At 54.5% G+C, this 21,727-nt stretch overlaps 2 protein-coding genes across 4 annotated transcripts; one reads left to right on the top strand and one right to left on the bottom strand.

Annotated features, from left to right (window-relative positions):
• Nucleotides 1–5,283: 5,283 nt before the first annotated feature.
• Nucleotides 5,284–14,723, top strand: PLTP (phospholipid transfer protein). 3 transcript variants are annotated; one of them, XM_082857430.1, is made up of 15 exons: nt 5,284–5,409; nt 5,496–5,595; nt 6,270–6,398; nt 6,968–7,123; nt 8,198–8,261; nt 8,362–8,425; nt 9,295–9,386; nt 10,513–10,689; nt 10,771–10,830; nt 12,125–12,289; nt 12,386–12,453; nt 13,590–13,632; nt 13,749–13,812; nt 13,898–13,974; nt 14,408–14,723. In XM_082857430.1, exons 1-15 carry the CDS (start codon nt 5,310–5,312, stop codon nt 14,537–14,539), a joined length of 1,491 nt encoding a protein of 496 aa, XP_082713556.1. In that variant the 5' UTR covers nt 5,284–5,309; the 3' UTR covers nt 14,540–14,723. The 3 variants fall into 3 exon arrangements, with proteins under 3 accessions (XP_082713556.1, XP_082713557.1, XP_082713558.1); XM_082857431.1 differs by lacking the exon at nt 6,968–7,123 and having other exon boundaries at nt 5,309–5,409; XM_082857432.1 differs by lacking the exons at nt 6,270–6,398; nt 6,968–7,123 and having other exon boundaries at nt 5,309–5,409.
• On the bottom strand, nt 14,663–21,491 carry CTSA (cathepsin A; the record flags this gene model as incomplete). The annotated part of the gene is made up of 15 exons (XM_082857429.1): nt 14,663–15,110; nt 15,366–15,470; nt 15,645–15,734; nt 16,437–16,512; nt 17,561–17,700; nt 17,789–17,867; nt 17,949–18,040; nt 18,613–18,697; nt 19,067–19,158; nt 19,499–19,654; nt 19,884–19,970; nt 20,061–20,111; nt 20,377–20,488; nt 21,035–21,216; nt 21,438–21,491. The coding sequence occupies 15 exons, from the start codon at nt 21,489–21,491 to the stop codon at nt 15,027–15,029; spliced, it is 1,485 nt and encodes a 494-aa protein (XP_082713555.1). The 3' UTR covers nt 14,663–15,026.
• Nucleotides 21,492–21,727: the final 236 nt, after the last annotated feature.

Here is a 21,727-nt window from a genome sequence, read left to right as displayed (position 1 = left end):
CCCCATCACACATTCCCAGGCACACCCATGCTGAGCAGCGCGCACACACAGGCTGCGGGGCTCGTGGGCTCAGGCAGAGTGAGAGGAAGGGGGATCATTTCCTGAGGGGTAGCTTGGGTGGGCCTTGGGGGTGGGGAAGTGGTCAGAAGGAGAGATGGGCTGACGCAGCTTCTCCAAGCCATGCAAGTGTCCAAAGAAAACACAGCTGGAGAAAGGGAGAGGGAGCGGGGAGCTGGGCTATCCGAGTGCTGGCTTCTTGGGTAGAAATCCAACTTGGTAACCTGTGGTCAGTAGAGCCTGTGTTTATTTACTGGGACCAGTTACTTCCTCCTGCTGTACCTCAGTATCTCAATCTGCAAAACAGGGACAATACTAGCTACCTCGAGGGATGGCTGTGAGGATTAAATGGGATCATTCAAAAAGAAAGACGATAGGGCTTCCCTGGTGGCGCAGTGGTTGAGAGTCCGCCTGCCGACGCAGGGGACACAGGTGGGTTCGTGCCCCGGTCCGGGAAGATCCCACATGCCGTGGAGCGGCTGGGCCCGTGAGCCATGGCCGCTGGGCCTGCGCGTCCGGAGCCTGTGCTCCGCAACGGGAGAGGCCACAACAGTGAGAGGCCCGCGTACCGCAAAAAAAAAAAAAAAAAAAAAAAAAAAATACGATAGACTGAAGTGGTGAAGAGCGTGGGCTCTGGAGCCAGACTGACTTGAGCTAATTACTTCACCTCTCTGGACTTCAGCTTCCACATCTGTTAAGTGGGGATGATGACGTACCTATTTTGCAGGATGTTTTGAGGTTTCGGTGAGTTCCTATTTGCAAAGCATTTTTTGTTTGTCAAACAACTGCTTGATACTAATAACCAGAGACATTTATTGAGCCCTTTGCTGTGCCAAGTACTAGATTCAGCACTTTATACTTTGTGACATTAAAGTCTGCCACCCAGGGAGGGAGGCAGGTATTAGATCATCCCATTACAGATGTGGAAACTGAGGCTCATAGAGAGACTTACTTTTTAATTTATTTTAATTTATTTTAATTTATTCTAGAACAGGGATAGGCAAACTATACTCTTTCTTATAGTATTGTTTATGGCTTCTTTCATGCTACAGTAGTGGAGTGGAGCTGTGACAGAGATTAAAGGGCCAGCAAAGCCTAAAGTATGTACTATCTTGCCCTTTACAGGAAAAGCTTGCTGATCTCTGCTTTAGAAAATGGCAGAAGCAGGATTTGAACCAGGTCTGCCTGGATCCACAGTACTTAACAGCTTTGCTAGTCTGGTTTTTTGCACTATCACTGTGCTGGGTGCAAAATAAAGGCTAGAAAATCATTTCTTTCCTGTCACTTTGAGGGCTGAGAAGGCTTCTCTTATCTTCTCATATCCAGGAGTGAAAGTGGAAAGGGATTTGGGGATTCTGATCGCTCCATCTTTCAGGCCAAGCGGTGAGGACTCAGGGAAGGCTGCCAAAACTCCGCGTGGGGCTGCACGTCTGACAGCGTCACTCTGGAGTGTGAGGTCGGGGGCACAAATTGTGGGAGAGAGGGGAAATCCGTGTGACAGAGAGGGGCAGGCTGAGTAGGCAAGTCCCTGAAATCAAGATCAGAGACTGCACCTTCTCGTCTGCCAGCCCAGGTCAAGGCTATGTTTAGAGTCAGTCTGACTGAAACTCACAGAGGCAGGAGCTGGTAAAGAATCCCGGGGTGGTGTAGGTATCGCCTGCTCCCCGGAGATACTCAAGGGCTCCAAAACCAGTTCAGTCACACAGCAAATATATACTCAGTACCTGATCTGTACCAGGCACTGTCTTAGCACCGAAATAAGTGGTGAACAAGATCCCAGCTCTCACGGAGACAGACGATAAACCAATATTAAATAGGAATAAGATCTATAAAGAAAATAAACCAGGCTGATGTGATTGAGAGTTAACTCCTAGGTAGGCAGGGAAGGCCTCTCTGAAGAAGGGCCATTTAAGCCGAGACCAAAATGACAAGGAGCCAAGCCATGAGAGGATCAGAGGGAAAAGCATTCTAGGCAGAGGGAACAGCAACTACAAAGGACCTGAGCAAAGAATTTCACTTGCATGTTCAAGGAACCAAAAAGTCAGTGTGGGGGCTTCCCTGGTGGCGCACTGGTTGAGAGTCCGCCTGCCAATGCAGGGGACGCGGGTTCGTGCCCCGGTCCGGGAAGATCCCACATGCCGCGGAGCGGCTGGGCCTGTGAGCCATGGCCGCTGAGCCTGCGCGTCCGGAGCCTGTGCTCCGCAGCCGCAGCAGTGAGAGGCCCGCGTACCGCAAAAAAAAAAAAAAAGTCAGTGTGGCTGGAGCAGAAGGAAAAAGCTGAGAGTGGTGGGAAAGGAGACAGGAAAAGGTCCTTTCATGTGTCTAGAAATCAGGGCATGGAGGCAGTTTATTTCAAGTGTGGTGGAAAGCCACTGAATGATGGCTAAATGATGCTAATAATTGTAGTGACTTTTTGAGCCCTTAATAAATGCCAGGTGCTTACTAAGCCCTTTACATGCATTAACTCATCTAATCCTCACAAGCCACCCTAAGAAGGAGGTACTTTGATTGTCCTCATTTTATAGATGAGGAAACAAAGGCCCATGGAGGTTAAACCACTGGCCCAGTGTCACACTGCTACATTTAAAGTTCACTGGGGCTGCTCTGGGGACAGTAAATTACAGGGGCCAAGACCCTGTAAGAGATAACAATGATACAAAGACAGCTTGCATTCCAGTTAAGAAAACGAGAGGAAAGAAAAACTAACATTCACCAGGTTTTCTGCTTCAGCCAGACTCCGGGAAGAGTGAGGGTTACTAGAGTTCAAAGGCGTATAGGCACTTCCTCTTCTGGATCTCCTTAGCACTTTCTCTGTTCCCCTCCTACACCCCTTCTGCCTTGTTTGCTTGTGATCTGTGCCCCTAATCACAATAGCTAGCTAGCATTTATTGGTTAATGGCGTTAATGGTGTGCCATTATCATGCCCGGCACATGCACTATGCCTGTTTAATTTACTCTTGCAATAATCTAATTGTATCCATTTTAAGATGTGGAAATTGAGGCTTACAGCTGCTAAAGTAAGGGGTCCAAGGTCATACATCTAAAAATTGACAGTCTAGGATTTGAACCCTTCGAACACAGTCAAAGCACTTAACTACTGGGCTGTAAACACTCACTTCTGACCTCCCACCCTGCCATGAACAGTCTCTGAGCTCCCCAGTAGTAGACAAGGATTGTCTTTACCTCTAGTTTCCTGCTAAAGAGGGTTCATAATAATGCCAACCTCACAGGTTGTTAAGAAGATTAAACAGGGCTTCCCTGGTGGCGCAGTGGTTAAGAATCCGCCTGCCAGTGCAGGGGACAGGGGTTCGAGCCCTGGCCCGGGAAGATCCCACGCGCCGCAGAGCAACTAAGCCCATGCACCACAACTACTGAGCCCGCGTGCCACAACTACTGAAGCCCGCGCACCTAGAGCCCGTGCTCTGCAACAAGAGAAGCCATGACAATGAGGACTCTGCGCACCACAACGAAGAGTAGCCCCCGCTTGCCGCAACTAGAGAAAGCCCACGCCCAGCAACAAAGACCCAACGCAGTCAAAAGTAAACACAAACAAAAAAATAAATAAATAAAAGAAGATAAAACAAGTTAATCTAGATCTCGGGTGACCAACCATCCTGGTTTCCCTGGGACTGAGGGGGCTCCCTGGAAGGGAGACTTTCTGTTTCAAAATCTGGGAAAGTTCTGGGCAAATTAGGAGGAATTGCTCATCATGCCTGGATTTGTGCTTTGTGCTAAATACATGTTCAACAGACATTAATCACCGTTTCTCCTTTCCACTTTCATGCATTTGATAACAAAAAGGTAGCAAGCACCCACTCTGTGCCCATCCTAGGAGCTGGGAACACCGATAGGCAGTACACGTGCAGAGAACCTAGCTCCAAAGTCTCACCAAAAATCCACAGTCCCTGGGGAAATGCCAAACCTCTCTCCAGGTGATTCCCGCAGCTTGTGTGCTGTCTTCCTGGGCTGGCAGTATTTGGATGAACCCCAGTGGGAGAGGTCCCTGGGCCCTTAAGGTCCGCAGGCAGTGACACAGAGACAGTGGGCGTGGGGTGGCCGTGGGGCTTCCCATAGTGAAACCTGGCAAAGAGAGGTACTGAGATGATTCTGGGTGGAAGGGAAGGAAAAAAACGTGCCTTGGGCATTGACTCTGTGGCTTGCCCTGGGCCTAAGAGGTAGTTCCTATTGTCACACACATTTTGCTGGATGAGGAAACTGAGGCTCAGGAACCCAAGTGAAATGACTTGTTCAGGATCATGCAGGAGGAGATGGGTAACGGGAATTTGAACCAAGGTCCCAGCAAAGCAGGGATTACTGGGGTTGGGCGGGCCGACTTCTGCACTTCCCTCTCTCCTGCCGGGCTTGAGTCCCCCACTTGTCTTGACAACGGCCAGGCTTGTCACGGGGCTCCGTACAGCCCTCTCCACCCTCCCGGCTGCCAGCGTCCCGCCCCATTCCCTCCCAACCCCTGAGGGAGGAGGGGAGAGTGGGAGAGAGGAGGGGGGATCGGGGAGGCCCGTCTTTATAAAGGCGGCTGGAACAGCGCTGCCCGCCAGACCCCGCCGCCTGGATCCCCTGCTTTGCCCGCCGCCCCACGTGACCGCGCCGACCACCAGCTCCACCTCTGAGTGAGTTGGGGCGCGTCCCCATCCACCCCCAGACCCTCGCCCGGCCGCGTGGTCTACTGAGCCCGGGGTGGGGAAGAGAGCCCCTGAAGGAGGGCGCTGAAACGGGGGGCACCAGGCAGAAGCCCGACGACAGGTATTTAGGACCTGGAGGAGCCGGGAGACCCGGGAGCCGGAGGTCGGGCCGGCAGCTTTCTCCCTTGGCTCCTCCGGCTCGGGGCCTAGGAGACCGCAAGCCACCCCCGAGGAATGCGCGTGCAGCCGTTCCCATGGTAACGTGCAAGCCGCGCCCGCCCGCCGCAGAGGAAGAGGGATGTTGTTGGGCGGGGGGGGCTTGGTCCCCGGGAGGTCCAAACTCGTCATGCGGTCGTTGCAAAAGCGAGCCGAGGAGGTCCCCTTCCTCTCCCCCGTGCCCCAAATCCTCTGGGAGCCAGAGCGCACGTCGCATGAGCCTCAGTTTCCGCGTCTGTCAAATGGAGGCAATGTTATTGGTTCCAAGTTCCCCGAAGAGCTATCTCAAGCTTAACGATCCCGGCCAGCCCCCTCTTTTGGTTGGCCATCCGAGGAGTGGGTTTTAGAGGCCCGGATGACTCCCGCGATCCCACCCCACCCCCAGGCCCGCTCGCCATGGCCCTCTTCGGGGCCCTGTTTCTAGCGCTGCTGGCAGGCGCTCAGGCTGAGCTCCCCGGCTGCAAGATCCGCATCACCTCCAAGGCGCTTGAGCTAGGTAAGAGTGGGGGCGGGCCGGGGCGGCTGTGGGAGGAGTCGCACCGGCAGGGCGTGCAGGAGCTAAGGGCCTCATTGCTGCTTCAGTGAAGCAGGAGGGTTTGCGCTTTCTGGAGCAAGAGCTGGAGACCATCACCATTCCGGACGTGCGGGGCCGAGAAGGCCACTTCTACTACAATATCTCTGAGTAAGTGGGGGCCGAGGGGGCGGGGTCTTGGTAGGGGGCGGGGCTTAGGAAATACCTACGGAGTCTCGAAGACAGGATGCCTGAGCGTAATGTGGGCGTGGCCAAATCGAGGAGGCTGGACTTAAGACACTGAATGAGGCCCGAAAAGCTAAAGGCCTAGACTGCCTACAGAGGCGGGACCAAGGAGGTGGGCGTGGCCTAAAAACGTAGTAGGGACCGAGAAAAGTGAAGCCTAACCTGTGGAACTGAGGCTGGCCAAAGAGTTCCAGAGAGGCGGAGTCAAGAAAATTGCCGGTGGATGAGAGTGGGATGTACGGCACCCGGGTGGAGCTAATGGGAGAGGTCAGAGGAACCAGAGATAAAGGCCTGTGGTTTAGGATAGTGGGGACAGGGTCTAGCAATCCCAGGGTGGGGAAGGGAAGGAAGACTTCTAAGAGAGGGGGTGAAGCTCACCTTTAACACCTGGGTCATGAAAAGTTAGTCTCTGACCCACCCAAGTCCAAGTTTTCGCCACCCAAGCACAGGTTGGGTACGTGAGGGGCAATGGAAGAATTCATTCTACCCACGCCAGCTTCCCCAGGCCTGGACTGGAAGAGGAGGGAATGAATTTGCTGTGGTTGGGTGGGGTCCCCTTTTCTTGGTCCTGAATTTGACCCTGAGGTCTCCTCCCACAGGGTGAAGGTCATGGAGCTGCAGCTGACATCCTCTGAGCTCCATTTCCAGCCAGAGCAGGAGCTCATGCTACAGATCAACAATGGCTCCTTGGGGCTGCGCTTCCGGAGACAGCTCCTCTACTGGTTCTTGTGAGGACCCGGCACCCTCAGGGCAGTGGAGGGCGGATCAGGAGGACTGGGGGTGCTGTGGAGCTGTGGGCAATCCTTTAGCCTTTTTTTTTTTTTTTCTGGCTGCGTTGGGTCTTCGTTGTTGCGTGCGGGCTTTCTCTAGTTGCGGCGAGCGGGGTTGACTCTGTTGTGGTACGCGGGCTTCTCATCGCGGTGGCTTCTCTCGTTGTGGAGCACGGGCTCTAGAGCGCAGGCTCAGTAGTTGTGGCGCAAGGGCTTAGCTGCTCCGCAGCATGTGGGACCTTCCCAGACCAGGGATCAAACCCGTGTCCCCTGCATTGACAGGCGGATTCTTGACCACTGCGCCACCAGGGAAGTCCCCCTTAGCCTTTCTGAGCCTCAGTTTCCTCATCTGTACAATAGGGACAATCCTACCCAATTCATAGAATGTCTGGTATACTGTGCAGAAGTAAATAAAGTCTTATTAAGAGCAGTCATGATGTAGAGGGGTGGGGAGGAGGGCAGTGAAGACTTGGTTAAGCTCTAAGCCAGAGTGAACATTAACCCTCCCACCCCCACCCCCACCGCAGCTACGATGGGGGATATATCAACGCCTCTGCCGAGGGTGTGTCCATCCACACCGCTCTGCAGCTCTCCCGGGATCCCACTGGCCGGATCAAAGTATCCAACGTCTCCTGCCAGGCCTCTGTCTCCAGAATGCATGCAGCCTTTGGGGGAACCTTCAAGTAAGCCCCGTCCCCAAGCCCAGTGCATGCCATTTGAGACCCACAGCCCATCTGCTTAGTGCAATGCACAATGTGCAGGCTTGGGAGTCAGACTAACTGGGTCTAAATCTCAGCGCCACCACTTCCTGGCTGTGTGACCTTGGGCAAGTCGCTGAAGCTCTGTAAGATAGGGATGGTAATAGGACCTACTTTATGAGATGTGAGGACTGTTTATCTTAATCTATATAAAAATATTTAGAACAGTACCTGACATATAGTATGGGCTAGCCACTTAGATAAGAACCATTGAGAGGACCAGCGTACACAGTGGTGTACTTGGGTGGGTGCGTACTTGGTTCTCAATAATAACCATTGAGAGGACCAGCGTACACAGTGGTGTACTTGGTTGGGTGTGTACTTGCTTCTCAATAATTGGTAGCGCTTACTACTAATAACAAAAATAATAACATAGTTCCAGGTTTGGGGCTGAGAAGGGGAATTTGTGCTGGTTCTGGAAGAGGGTGGGGGAGAGAAAATGGTGGATTTATTATCTGGTGTTGGTCAATTTGGTCAATTTTTTATTTATTCAACAAAGTGTATGCCAGGCCCTGAGGATTTAAAAAGGAGCACAGAGCCTGACTGGAGGGACAAAACATTTGTCATTGGGGCCTTGAGAGAGGGACCAAGAAAGTACTCTGGAGAAGGGAGGTTCAGAGGAGGGTAATCCAGGAGGACTGCCTGGAAGAGGAAGCATCTGCACCCAGACGGGGAAATACAGGACAGGAGCATTGAGGGTGTAAGGGAGGACATGAGTAAGCATATGGAGCTGAGGATGCTCAGAGGAGATTTGAGGAACTGTGGGTAGATTCATTTGGCTGGTGGGGGACAGGGTGGGAGAGGAGGTCTTGAGAATCAGCCTGGAGAAGGGGATTTGAGCCCAAGTCATGGAAAACCTCCACTAAAGAGGTGGTAATTTAAGTCAAAGTAGGGGTATTCCCCCCACCCCTCACCATCTCTGGATGCTGTGATTTCTCCCAGACCTGGGTTGGGGGTGGGGCAGGGTCTGGATTCACCTGGCCTCTCCTCTCCTCACAGGAAGGTGTATGAATTCCTCTCCGTGTTCATCACCTCAGGGATGCGCTTCCTCCTCAACCAGCAGGTGTGGGCAGTGGCGAGTGGGGGGCAGGCGGTGTTGGGGGACAGCGGGGGTGGGCATGCCCTCTCTTTCGAAGACCCTGACTCTGGCCCCCACCTCCCAGATCTGCCCCGTGCTCTACCATGCAGGGACCGTGCTTCTCAACTCCCTGCTGGACACCGTGCCTGGTGAGTTGGTGCGGGTGGGACGGAGAGCTCTGGGCCCGGCCTTGGGTCTGGAGTGGGGCTGGGGAGGAGGCTGGGTGCGCAGCTATCAGGTAGCACCTGAGTAGGCCCCTTCCAAGCCCTGTGGTGGGACAGCCCTGGGTTCAAATGTGGCCTCTGCCTTCCTGCGTGACCCAAGGTAAGTACTCACTTCTCTCACTTGGTTTCCTTGCCTGGCTGAGGACCACTCCCCCGGGTTGCTGAGGGTTGACTGAGGGCATGGCTGTCAAGATCCTTAATATGTGCTTGCTGTTGGGGCCTCATTTGTGTTCATCACCGGGCACTTAATAGGAGCTCAATTAACGTGAATTCTCTTTTCCTAAGCTATGAGATCATCACGCCACATACAAGGGGCACAGGACAGGAAGGAGAAGGCAGGGGAAACCAATGAGAGAAGGGAATCCCTTGCCATCTTGTTTAGTGACTTGATGAAACCTATGTACTGATAGTAGTAGTAGTAGTAATAACAACAACAACAACAATAGGGACTTCCCTGGCGGTTGAGTGGTTAGGACTCGGCGCTTTCACTGCTGTGGCCCTGGGTTTAATCCCTGGTCGGGGAACTAAGATCCCGAAAGCCGCCCAGTGTGGCACCCCCCCCCAAAAAAAAAACCACCACAAAATTCCCACAATAATAATAGCTAACATTGTTGAGCACTTCCTGCACACCAGGCACTAAATGCTTTCCACGTAAAACTAATTTGATCCTCATAACAACCCTATGAGGGAAGTATTAGGATCACCGTTCTATGAACGAGCAACTGAGGCCCAGAGAGCTTAAGCACCCTGCCCAGCATCACACAGCTTTGCGGGACTCAAGCCCCTCCCCGCAGTGCGCAGTGCTGTGGACGAGCTCGTTGGCATTGACTACTCCCTCGTGAAGGATCCCGTGGCCTCCGCCAGCAGTCTGGACATGGAATTCCGGGTGAGCTGTCTGGCTGGTGTGTGTAACCAGACCCCCTCCTTCTCCCCTACATTGCTGGTTTTAGTTCCCTAAAGCACAGCTCTGATGCGGCCCCTCCATTGCTGGGGATGCGGTGGCTTCCCACTGGCTACAGAATCAGGTTCAACTCCTGAGCCTGGCACTCAGCCTTGTTCATCTTGTCTGGCCCCAGCTTTCTCACTTCATCCTGTTCCTCTGCAGCTACTAGTTCCAAAAAATGCCCTTCGCTTCCTACCTCAGGGCCTTTGCTCATGCTGTCTTCCCCCATCTTCCCTGAAGGAATTGAACATTCAGCTCTAACGCACACAATCTCATTTCATCCTCTCACAACCCTGTAAATCAGGTAGTGACGTTATACTCATTTTAGGGATGTGGAGACTTGCTCAGGGAGGCGACGGCACCTGTCCAAGGCCACTCAACTAGTATGTGGCCATTACCATTGCCCCTCCCAGTGGAGTGTAGCAGAGTTTCAGAGCACAGACTCTGGAGCTAGAATGCCTGAAGGTCAGCTCCCAGCTCTGCCACTTACTGGCTGTGTGATCTTAAGCCAGTGGCTTAACCTTTCTATGCCTGTTCCCTAATACGTAAATGGAAATAATACAGTAAGAAAAGCTAATCTCGGGACTTCCCTGGTGGTCCAGTGGTTAAGACTCCATGCTTCCACTGCAGGGGGCACAGGTTCGATCCCTGCTCAGGGAATTAAGATCCCACATGCCGCGTGGCAAGGCCAAACAATTAAGAAAAAAAAAAAGAGAAGATAATCTCATGGGATGTTATGTGGATTAAAGGAGTTGGTCTAGGTAAGGGGCACAGAAGAATTACTGTGTACGTGTAGGCAGCAGCTGCCGTCATTACTACCATCTAGTCTCAAGGCCCACTCAAGTGCTACCTCCTCCTTGAACCCTTTGCTGAGCCTCCCCTAGTCTGATGGGATTGCTCCCTTGAAGCACTCCTGCTACCCTCCTTTCCATGCTTTTTAAGAAAAGTACCTGTTGAATCCCCCAAGGACAGCAACCGGGTCCAACGCCCCACCATCCCCACAGGGCCTGGAGACATCTGGGTGCTGGGCTAGTCTGCCTTGGCCCTGACCCTGATCCTCCAACCCCAGGGGGCCTTCTTTCCCCTGGCCGAGGGCAACTGCAGCCTGCACAATCGGGCGGTGGAGCCCCAGCTGCCCGAGGAAGAGCGGATGGTATACGTGGCCTTCTCTGAGTTCTTCTTCGACTCTGCCATGGAGAGCTACTTCCAGGCAGGGGCCCTGAAGCTGTCGCTGGTGGGGGCCAAGGTATGCCAGGGTCTGTTAGTGGGATGGGCAAGAGGGGGCCTGCGATGGAACTTCTGCCTTATCCCCAGTTCCCTGGTCCAGGTGCCCCATGATCTGGACATGCTGCTGAGAGCCACCTACTTTGGGAACATCGTCCTGCTGGTGAGTGTCAGCGGGAGGTAGGAACCTGGCCAGGGGGGTGGGCACGCCATCCGCACACCGTGATGGGACCAGTGAGGCAAGTAGAGCCCCCAGTGGCAGCTGTGGAGTAGACAGAAGGCCTGGCCTCCTGCCTGTGGCCACATCCGCTCGCTTGGCCAAGCCTGTTTCCAGGTCTGTGAAGGGGGCTTGCTGCCCCCGCTCCGTCTCCTTCACGAAGCCATGATGAGGGTGGGCTGAGAACCCAAGCTCGGCCAGGGTAGGGGCTTTCACAGCGACTGATGTATTATCCTTTTTGCTTATCTTCCCTTGTTTAATGGGGAGTTAAATTTTTTAAAGAAATAGTTCAGTGATCATTAAAGGACCTGTCCTTGGTTCTTCCTTGTAAATGATGGAGCTGAGATTTGAACCCAGGTAGGAATCTGTGTGATTCCAAGTCACCCTGCCTCTCTCCTCTATACTACGCAACCTCCCAGAGTTGTCATGAAGATTAAATGAATTAATACATTTGGAGCAATTACAACAACAGAGGAAGTGCTCAGTCAACACCAGCTGCTCTGAATGCTATCCTTGTCATCGTGATCGTGGCCAAGTGTTGTTAAGAGCATGGACTCTATTGCCAGACTGCCTGGGTCTGAGTCCCAGTTCTGCAACTAAATAACAACTTGGACAAGTCGCTTAACCTCTCTGTGCCTCAATTTCCCCATCTCAAAAATGGGTGTAATTTAATACCTGCTTCACATAGTTATTGTGAGGTTTAAATGAGCTAATACACGTGAAGTGTTTGGTGAAAAGTAAGCACTTGGTCACTACACTGCCTGTAGAAGAAATAGCTCAGCAGTTTCAAGAAAAGAGATATGGCACGGAGCTTGAGATTTTTTTTTTGGCCACGCTGTGCGGCTTGCGGGATCCTAGTTCCCCGACCAGGGATTGAACCTGGGGCCACGGCAGTGAAAGCGCCGAGTCCTAACCACTGGACTACCAGGGAATTCCCTGGGATATTTAATGCAAAGAGACTGTCCCGGAGGAGTCTGGATTGGAGATGGGTCCTGAATACTGAGAACTCTGGAAAGCAGAAAGAGAAGGAAGGAGGCAATCCTAGAATGAAACATTCCCTTGTCTGAGCAAAGGCAGAGGCTGGACACAGTTCTGGAGGGTTCCAGAAGCCAGACCAGTCTTCCCATTTGTGTCTCTGGGCTCCCAGACGGTACAGCCACCCCCTCCTCCCCGGGGACTCAACAGGGAGGAGGACTTGACCCGTCTGGAATTTGACCTGTCCTCCCTGCTCTGTCCCCAGAGCCCAGCAGTGATCGACTCTCCGCTGAAGCTGGAGCTGCAGGTCACGGCGCCACCACGCTGCACCATCAAGCCCTCGGGCACCACCATCTCTGTCACTGCCAGTGTCACAATCGCCCTGGTCCCACCCGACCAGCCCGAGGTCAAGCTGTCCAGCATGACCATGGTATGGACACCAGCGTCGGGGCTGTGAGGGATCAGGGAGGAGGACTGCAGACACCCTTTGGGGCCGTAACACCACCCTCCCTACCTTCCTACACAGGATGCCCGTCTCAGTGCCAAGATGGCACTCCAGGGGAAGGTGCTACGCACACAGCTGGACCTGCGCAGGTGGGAGAGCCTGTAACCTCTCTGAGCCTCAGTGTCTTCAGGATAATCACACCTGCCCAAAATACTGGGGAGCTAAAATGCAGTCACACCTATAAGCCACTGGTAGCTGGGGTCTTGTTAACGCATAGAAAGTGTTTCATTTTAGTGTAGTTTCTCTGCATTCTCACCACCCAGAGCAGGTATTATGGGAGATGACCAAGCTGGCCCAGGAAGGTTAAATGACACACCTACAGTCACACAGCAAAGTGCATGAAAACATGGATTTTGCACATCTTAGCTTTGTGATCTTAAAACAAGTCACTTTATCTTTCTGAGCTTCGTTTTCTTCATGCATTAAATATAGAGAATAGTAGCACCTACTTCCCAAGGACGTGCCGTCTGACGTGGCAGACACTAGCCACATGTGACTATTTACATTTAATTACAATTAAATAGTTCCTCAGTTGTTCATTTCTATAACTACATGTAGCTAATGGTTACTGTGTGGACAGTGCAGATACAGAACATTTTACAGAAAGTTCTACTGGACAGCGTTGTTCTGGGGAGTTAAATGAGATAATGCAGGGTAGAGGTTAAGAGTCTAGATTCTGGAGACAGGTTCTGCAGTTTGCCAACTATGTGACCTTATGCAAATTACTTAATCTCTCTGGGCCTCATTTGCCTCCTCTATAAAGTGCAAATTGTAATAGTGCCTGTTTCTTAGGGTTGTTATGAGGTGGCATTTTAAGATAGTTTAATAATATTTAACTTTTTAACATGCACAGTATCTGGCAGGGAGTAAGCACTGAAAGTTTTGCTAAATAAACGTAAACAACACATGTAAAGCCATCAGCATAAGTCTAGCTTATAGGAGGTACTCCACAAATAAAAGGTAGCAGACTTGAAATTAAACAAACAAACAAAAAAAAAACTGGAAAAAAAAGTAGCAGACTTGGAGAAAAGGCGACTCAAAGAGGGAGAAATGACTCACCCAAGGATACACACCTGGAAATTGGTAGAACCCCCTGGAAAGGTTTGTAGGTGTAACATGTAAGACTGAAACTCAGGGGCTTTGGGTGGGTAGAGGCCTGAGTGGCCTGGAAAAGGTGGAGCTTCCAAGGGCTCGTGCCCACTGGACCCTTCTTTTTTCCCCACAGGTTCCGAATCTACTCAAACCAGTCTGCATTAGAGTCGCTGGCAGTGAGCTGGGAATTGGGGGGGGGGGGGGGGGCGGGCCAGGGCTGGGATTGAGGTGGGCAGCGAAGGCGAGCCCATCCTCTACAGGCTGCCCTAACTTCCTCCCTCCTCCCTCCCAGCTGATCCCACTGCAGACTCCTCTGAAGACCATGCTGCAGATTGGGGTGATGCCCATGCTTAATGGTAGGGATGGGGGAAGTGAGGAGGGAGGGGGAAAGGACAGGGGAGCCAGGTGGGCCCAGATTGAGCTGGCTGTTCCCATCCACAGAGCGGACCTGGCGTGGGGTGCAGATCCCACTCCCCGAGGGTATTGACTTTGTGCGCGAGGTGGTGACGAACCACGCGGTGAGTAGGGGTGCGATGGGGAAGGAGGGCAGAGCCTTCCCCTCCCTCTACAGCTCTCGTGTGCCCTCCGTGACCTGATCCTAGCTTCTCCCTTATCAACTGCCTCTTCTTATTTTAATCTTACATCAGATTCGTCCAGCCCTTTGCACCGGCTGTGTCCTCACCTTGGAACACTCTTCCCTGATTCTACCCTCAGTGCCTACTAATCTTTCAGGTCTTAGCTAAGAGCTCATCTCCTCCAGGAAGCCCTCCTTGACCTCCACAGGCTGCGCTCCTGCAGCCTCTGTTTCAGCACCCTTCATAGGGAGTTATAAGAACCGCTCTGCTGCTCCACCTCTCCCACTAGATTGAGGCCAGGGACTCTTGTCTCCGTCTCTAAACCCTGCTCTCGGTAATGGAATGAAGAGACTCCCTTCTCTGCCTCCCTGCACAGGGTTTCCTCACCATCGGGGCTGACCTCCACTTTGCCAAAGGGCTGCGAGAGGTGATTGAGAAGAACCGGCCTGCCAACACTGGGGACCCCCTAGCACCCAGTGCCCCGCCACCCTCCATGGCAGCTGTCTGAGTCCTCAACCCCGACCCTCGCAGCTGCATTCAGGACTCCACCGCCTCTCATCCCCTCCCTCACCCCATCACAGCCTCTAGTGTCCTCTAACCCCCAGTGCCACAGAGAAGATGGGGTTTTAAGCTGTACCCAATTTAATTCCATAATCACAGTCAATCCATCAATTACAGTCCGTCCACCCTCCCCGTGGGCTGTCCTGAGCTCTGTTGTGTTCCTGGGATGCGATCAGTGCCTTGAGGGCACTCTTCAAGCAGGGAGGGGGCCAGGCCTCACCCCAGTGAGTTATAAAGTGCAAACTCCCCCCAGACTGTATATGTGAGGCGCGGGGGCCAGGTCTGGGATGCACAGGGCTGCGGAGGCGGGTGGGGTCAGTTCTGGAGGCAGGGATCTGCCCCACAGGGGCATTTTGCATAAAGGAGGACCTCCCTTCCGGCAGGAGAGGCTGGGAAGGGCTGGATCAGGCAGTGGGGGGCTGCTCCCATGGTCATCAGTATGGCTGCTTATTCAGGAAGCGGGAGAACATGGTGAGGGCAGCCTGGGGCTTGTCAGTGGGGACCATGTGTCCGGCACCCTGAAGGGCAAAGCTTCGTGAGATTCCTTCCCTGTACAACCCCTGCCCTTGGGTGCTTCCTTCATCCTACTGGACCCCTCTAGCCAGTGACCTTCCTGCTCCCCCAATCCATCTGTTTTTCCCATCTTCCCCCGAAAACTTGCCCTTCCACGGGCCAGATGGTAACCCAGCATAAAAGGAGGTCAGAAGGAAAGGACAGGTGGGTCCTGCCCCATCCCCCCAGCCCCCCTAGTCCTCACCAGGCCCAGGCCCTACCTTGATGGTAAGAAAGGCGATGTGGGAGAACTCCTTCACGAAGCCAGCGATCTGCTCTCCACTGTCCCCGTAGTCCACCAACCAGGGCCGGCGCTGTACCTCCATCTGCCCCACCAGGAAAGACTTAGCAGCCTGTAGCTGCCCCGTCATCTCTGCTCACAGCCACCAGCAAGACCTCAGGGGCCGGGAACTCCTCCAGGTTTGCCCCCTCTGTCTGCCAGAGCCACGCTGCACTACCCCTGTACCGGCCCAACCCCAGGGCTGGGACCCCGGGCTCACCTTCTGGTTGAGGGAATCCACAAACCACTCATCTCCCATGAAATTGCAGGCCATGTCCACATCTCCGTTGTACAGCAGGATCCGGTATTTCTGAAGCAGGGCAGGTGAAAAATGGGGGGTTTGGAATAAGCCCAAACCCCAGCCCTTCCCCAGTTCAAGCCCTACCCCTCCGGGAATTCAAGAGGCCCAGCTAAACAGCATAAACCAGGAAACGCTTGTGTTTTCTGACCACTTCCTACCTGCCCAGTGCTCTGCTAAATGCTTTCCCTATGAAGGTAGTAGATACCATCAATAACCCCATTTTATGGATGGGGAAATCAAGTCTCAAGATATATGAGAAACTTGCCCAGAGTCACCTGGCTAGTAGGCTAGTAAAGGGACTTGTACTCAGGCAGTCTGAGCCCAGAGCCCATGCTTGAACCACTGTGCTGTACAGAACCTGGTCCTACCCCAGCTCTGCCAGTATCTCCTAGGTGACCTTGGACAAGGCCCTCTCCCACCTCAGACCCCAGTCTGCCTCTCTGTAACACGATCTGACTAGCTCTTCTCACCCTAATGGCTCCTTGGCTGACGCGGACCTCTCTGCCCCCTCCAGCAGAGCAGCGTAAGGTGGGGACAGAGCCAGGTTCAAATCCTGACCCTGCTGACCACAGGACCTAGGGCAAGTGACTTCACTTCTTGGAGTTTCAGCTTCCCCTGTCCCGAGTGGCGCCCTGAAGGAGCCCCCGCCTCGCCACACTGCTCCAGGGTCCTGAGGCTGCTGGTGGACCCAGCTGTGCTGGCCCCACTCACCTGTGCGGCCAGCAGCTTCAGGTACTGGGAACACATGGTTTGGTAGAGACGGCGGTACTGGATATTCACCAGGAAGCTGCAGGAGCACGCGGGCAGGAAGACCAGGTCCAGGTTGGGGGAGAAAAAGGGACAATAGATCAGACGCCCTCCCCTATCCCCTCCTATTCCCAAGCTCCAGCCTAAGAGGCAGATAGCTGGGATTCAGTCCCTCCTTGGGCATGTAACCTCTCTAGGACTTATCTAGATGGGGGGGAGGGGCTGGAATTCAGAGGTCCCCAACTCTCCTCCATTTAGAAATGTACAGGGACACTTTGTTACAATGGCTGGGCTGCACTGGCATGAGTGCATAAGGGCTCGTGTTGACCAATCAGAATGGAACTGAGTGGCCCCTGCTGTGCCAGGCGTCACCCTCTTACTTGTAGGGGTCATAGGAGATGTGGGCAGCTAGGGTGGTACTGGAGTCAGGGAGGGGCTGGGGATGGGAATGTCTTTTTACTAAATACCATTTAAGTAATTGATACTTTAACAACCAATGTGGCTGCTTAAGAATGAAGTGGCTGGGACTTCCCCGGTGGTCCAGTGGTAAAGAATCCGCCTTCCAATGCAGGGGACGTGGGTTGGATCCCTGGTCGGGGAACTAAGATCCCACATGCCTCGGGGCAACTAAGCCGGTGCCACAACTACTGAGCTCGCACGCCTCAACGAGAGAGCCTGCATGCCGCAAACTATAGAGCCCATGTGCCACAACTAGAGAGAAGCCCGTGCGCTGCAACTAGAGAGAAGCCCATGCACTGCAACGAAGACCCGACACAGCCAAGGATTAAAAAAAAGAATGAAGTGGCTGGGGGAATTCCCTGGAGGTCCAGTGGTTAGGACTCCTGTGTTTTCACTGTCAAGGGCTCGGGTTCAATCCCTGGTTGGGAACTCAAAAAAAAAAAAAAAAAAGAATGAGGTGGCTGAATATCAGTAAACTTCGGGGGGGTCAGAGACCTTGAACATCCTATTGTACAATTCAGCCACACCCCCAAACACCCTCTGTGTCCTCACTGAGAAACCCTAGCCAAAGGGTCCCTGGGGACAACAGCCCGCCACCCCCCAGGCCACAAGCGGTTACAGAAACCCACTTGCACACGTCCCAGCGGGGCAGCTGCTCGGGGATGTGGAGGGCCTTCCGCACAAGAGGGTTGTTGAGGTAGGTGGAGGTGGCTGTGGTGTTGGTGCAGGGGGGGTCCAGGCGCACCTCTCCCGCAGAACGCAGCAGTGCCTGGCGGGGGCACAGAGGGTCAGGATCTTTGCTTCCCTGCCCTGTCCCTCCCCACCCTGCTGGGAGGTAAGCGTGGGCCCTTGCACACCTGATGCCACATCTGCTTGGGTGGCAGGCGAGTGAAGATGTTGCCCAGATCCTGGACCACGACAGTGTCCTTCTCGTACCTGCAAGTGAGGTCGGGGGATGAGTGCCTGAGCCTCCAGATGGGACTGGGGTTGGCCCAAGGGGCACACGGCAGGGCCCACCTTAGATGGCTGGGCACCCCCCCAGCACATGGAGCGTAGAGGTTGTAGACGTTGAGGCCGGAGCTGCCCACGATGTGGGACACTTCCTGAAGCTGCAATGATACCCCAAAAGCCACCATGCTTTACAGAATCCTGGCCTCCCCATGACCTCCCCAACAGCACCCTAAGATTTATTGCTCTCCTGCTTCGCTTGGTCACTACCCTTTCCCCCCTTTCTTCACAGGCAGGGAAACTGAGGCTCAGTGGAAGGAATCTGCTAGTCCCGGGTCCAAATCCTAAGGTCTCTACTTCCTAGCACTGTGACTTCAGGCAAGCGACTTCGACACGCTTGGCCTCAGTTTCCTTTTCTGGAAAATGTGCCTAATACCATCTCCCTTGAAGGAGACTCTTGAAGATGGAACAATCCACACTGCCATAGCTGAGCACAGTCCTGGCACATCGCAGACGATGGATGAGTGAGAAGCCCCTTCCCCTCACAGGGAAGTCACAGGAAGTGGTGTGGGAACACATGCATACTCATGTGTCCCAGAGGACATCGAATTGCTGAAGGGTGCAGGATAGGAAACCACAGGGGGACGAGGGGGAGGAGTCCCCAAAGGGGATGTGGTCCCCTTCTCAGGATGGGGGCCGTCAGGGGTGACGGAGGGCAGGGGCAGAACCTCACATTGGTCACGCATTGTGGGTCTTTGTTGTCGTAGAAGTTACACTTGTTTTGAGAGCAGCAGTGGGTCTGGAGGGAAGACCAGAGCCTGTAGGAGATGAGTGAGATTTGCTGAGGCCCATGGTGGGCAGAGAAGGCGAACACCCCATCTTCTCAACCTCCCATCACGGCCTGGACCCAAGGGACCTAATCCCAGGGAACAATGACATTTATCACAGGGCGTGGTATGTAGCTCCCAAACCTGGCTGCCCTGGGCCATGCTGCAGCCCTCCTTCGTCCCTTTACACTCTGATGTCTATGCTTTGGCCTTTCAGCACCAAAACCTTTCTAGCAAACCCAGCCCCGCCTTCTGCTCATCAACCAGGGTAGGACCCAGGATATCATGTGCCTGGCGGACAGACCTGAGGTCCCATGACCTGCTGCGCCCCAGAGATTGCCCAGCGGTCCCCTCCCATACCTGTTTCCCAGAAGGCCATGGTAGTAGGCGAAATAGACCAGGGAGTTGTCATTCTGCTCATAGCAGGAGAGTCCATTGCCCACAGCCAGCCCCTGTGAAACACCCAGGGCGTTAGCTCATCTGGACAGTGAGGAAGAAGAGCCTCCCTTGACCCTCACCCAGACCTTCAGCAGTCTGGAAACTGAAACCCGGGCTGGCTTGTGGGAGTGGGTGGAGGCGGGGGAGGCCACTCAACGTAAAGAATGGAGCTGGCAGCTTGAGGAGTAGGTTCCCTGTTGTGGAAGGCACACAGGCCGGGGAGACGCCAGCTAGTGGCAGGAATGTTATGAAGGAAGACTGGGTTGGAATGGAGGCGCTGACCTGTTTGACCTTTGCTAACCACAAGGCTATGACCCCAAGATGCCTCCCTTCCCTCCTGCAGCCTCCTTGCACCTGAAGGTTCATGCTGGGGTCCTGCATGACCAACACTGCCAGGGTGGGGATGTAGATGCCGGCATAGCTCTCTCCCGTCAGGAAAAGCTCGTTGTCCTTGTATTCCGGGAAAAGGCGGAAGAAATCTTTAAGGGCTTCAAAATTGCTCTGGGCCACCTGGGGATGGCAGGATGGAGGGAATCGGGAAGTGTTGGTGTTTGAGCTAGAAAGAATCTCAGGAATAATGACACCAACCCATCCTGTTTGTACAACAGGTTGTGACTTGTCCAAACCACACCACCTAGCACACAACAGAGCCACGGATGGACTCCAAGGGCATGCTCTTTCTCTCCCCGCATCATGCCACCCAGCAAGGCTGGGGCACGTGGGCAGGCAGCGGACTCACCTCGGTGTCATTGGTTGCATAAGACTTGTCATCGGAGTAGGAAAAGCCCACCCCAGCTGGGGACTCGAGGTATAACACATTGGCAATCTACAGGGGAAGTGGAAACGGGCTAAGGAGGGCTCCCCACCCCATCCCAGTGCCCAGACACCCCCACAGGACCCACAGAGGCGGCGATACCAGGTTCCAGGAATAGGGGTTGTACTCCAGAGTGGCACCATCTGGCTGGATCTGCGGAGGAAAGAGATGACTAAACCCCGAGAGCCAGCTGGGGGTAGGGAAAGGGCCACCGTGCTGAGTACTGTACAATCGGGCAAAATCCCTGAAAGGTACTAATAGTCAAGCCAATGGTACAGATGAAGAAACTGAGGCTCAGGAAACGGACACACCTTCAGAAGATCACAAAGTCCTTTTCTCCTTCTTCCCCGCTTCTTTCCTTTGGGAACTGTCCCCTCCCTGCCCCTTACCAGGGGTTACCGAGCTGCTTTCCACTCACCAGGAAGGGGCCGTGCTCGGTGAGGAGGCCGTCTAGGGAGCTACAGCCCGGCCCTCCATTGAGCCACAGCACCACAGGGCTGCTCTTGGGATCCTTCTGGGACTCCACAAACCTGGGAGGGAGTCAGGCTAGGATGGGTGCAGGTGGGGAGAGGGCTCCTTCCAGCCCTCCCTGCTCCCAGGCTCCTTCAGGGGTCTTAAGAACACCCCCAACCCCACCCCCACGCCCAGGCTTCCCTGGTGGCGCAGTGGTTGAGAATCCGTCTGCCAATGCAGGGGACAAGGGTTCGATCCCTGGTCCGGGAAGATCCCACATGCCGCGGAGCAACTAAGCCCGTGGGCCACAACTACTGAGCCCACGAGCCACAACTACTGAGCCCACGAGCCACAACTACTGAAGCCCGCGCGCCTTGAGCCTGTGCTCCATAACGAGAGAAGCCACCGCAATGAGAAACCTGCGCACCGCAACGAAGAGTAGCCCCCGCTCGCCGCAACAAGAGAAAGCCCGCGCGCAGCAACGAAGACCCAACACAGCCAAAATAAGTAAATAAATAAAACAAATTTATATTAAAAAAAAAGAACCCCCCCTCCCTATCATCTCCCCCGGTGGGCATCGCAGTGTCCCTCCCAACCCCGCCCTGGAAGGCAGGGCTGCAGACCAGTAGTGGAGGTGCTTGGAGCCGGAGCCTCTGAGGTAGCCAGAGTACTGGCGGAAAGACGGCTGCTTGGTCAGCCCTGGCAGGTACTGGATCTCGTCCTGGTCGGGGGCTGCCTCGCTTCGGGGCGCCCAGGAGAGCAGCAGCAGCAGGAGGAATGGCGGCGACAGCGCGGCTCGGACCATCTGCGGCAGGAAGCGGGTGCCGGCTGTTTACTCGCTCGCTCGCTGCTCAGCCGCCCCTGGGGAAGAGCTGGCGGCTCATCAGCGACGGAAGCCCAGGCCCAGTCCCAGCTCCCACCCGCTGAGCTTCCTCCGCCGCGCCGCGCCGCGCCGCGCCCCGCCCCGGGGGCTCCTGGATCCCTTCCAGCCTCCGGGATCTCTTCCAGCCTCCGGAGTCCCCTCACCTCTGCTCCCTCGCGTCCTTGCTCTCCCGGAGGTGGCCCGCGACGGGAAGTCATGTGTACTCCGAGTCACGTGTGCTCCAGCGTCACGTGACAGTCTTCCTCCGGCCCATCCCGCCCCCACGTCCTCGAGCACCCGGAAGACGGAGGGGGCGGTGGCGGCGGCGGTCAAACAAGGTGAAGGTCCGTAGGCCTCGCAGGTCGTATCCCGGGCGCCGGCGGTCAGATGACCCAGGTGTGGATGGCCAGAATCCCCCAGCCTCCCGGGGACTCCGTTCTAAGCGGGATGGCTG

This window comes from Leucopleurus acutus (genome assembly GCF_964270905.1).
Source record: "Leucopleurus acutus genome assembly, chromosome: 16".
NCBI lineage: Eukaryota > Metazoa > Chordata > Mammalia > Artiodactyla > Delphinidae > Leucopleurus > Leucopleurus acutus.
Note: the sequence above shows the minus strand (reverse complement) of the source record. Positions and strands in the feature narration are given on the sequence as shown.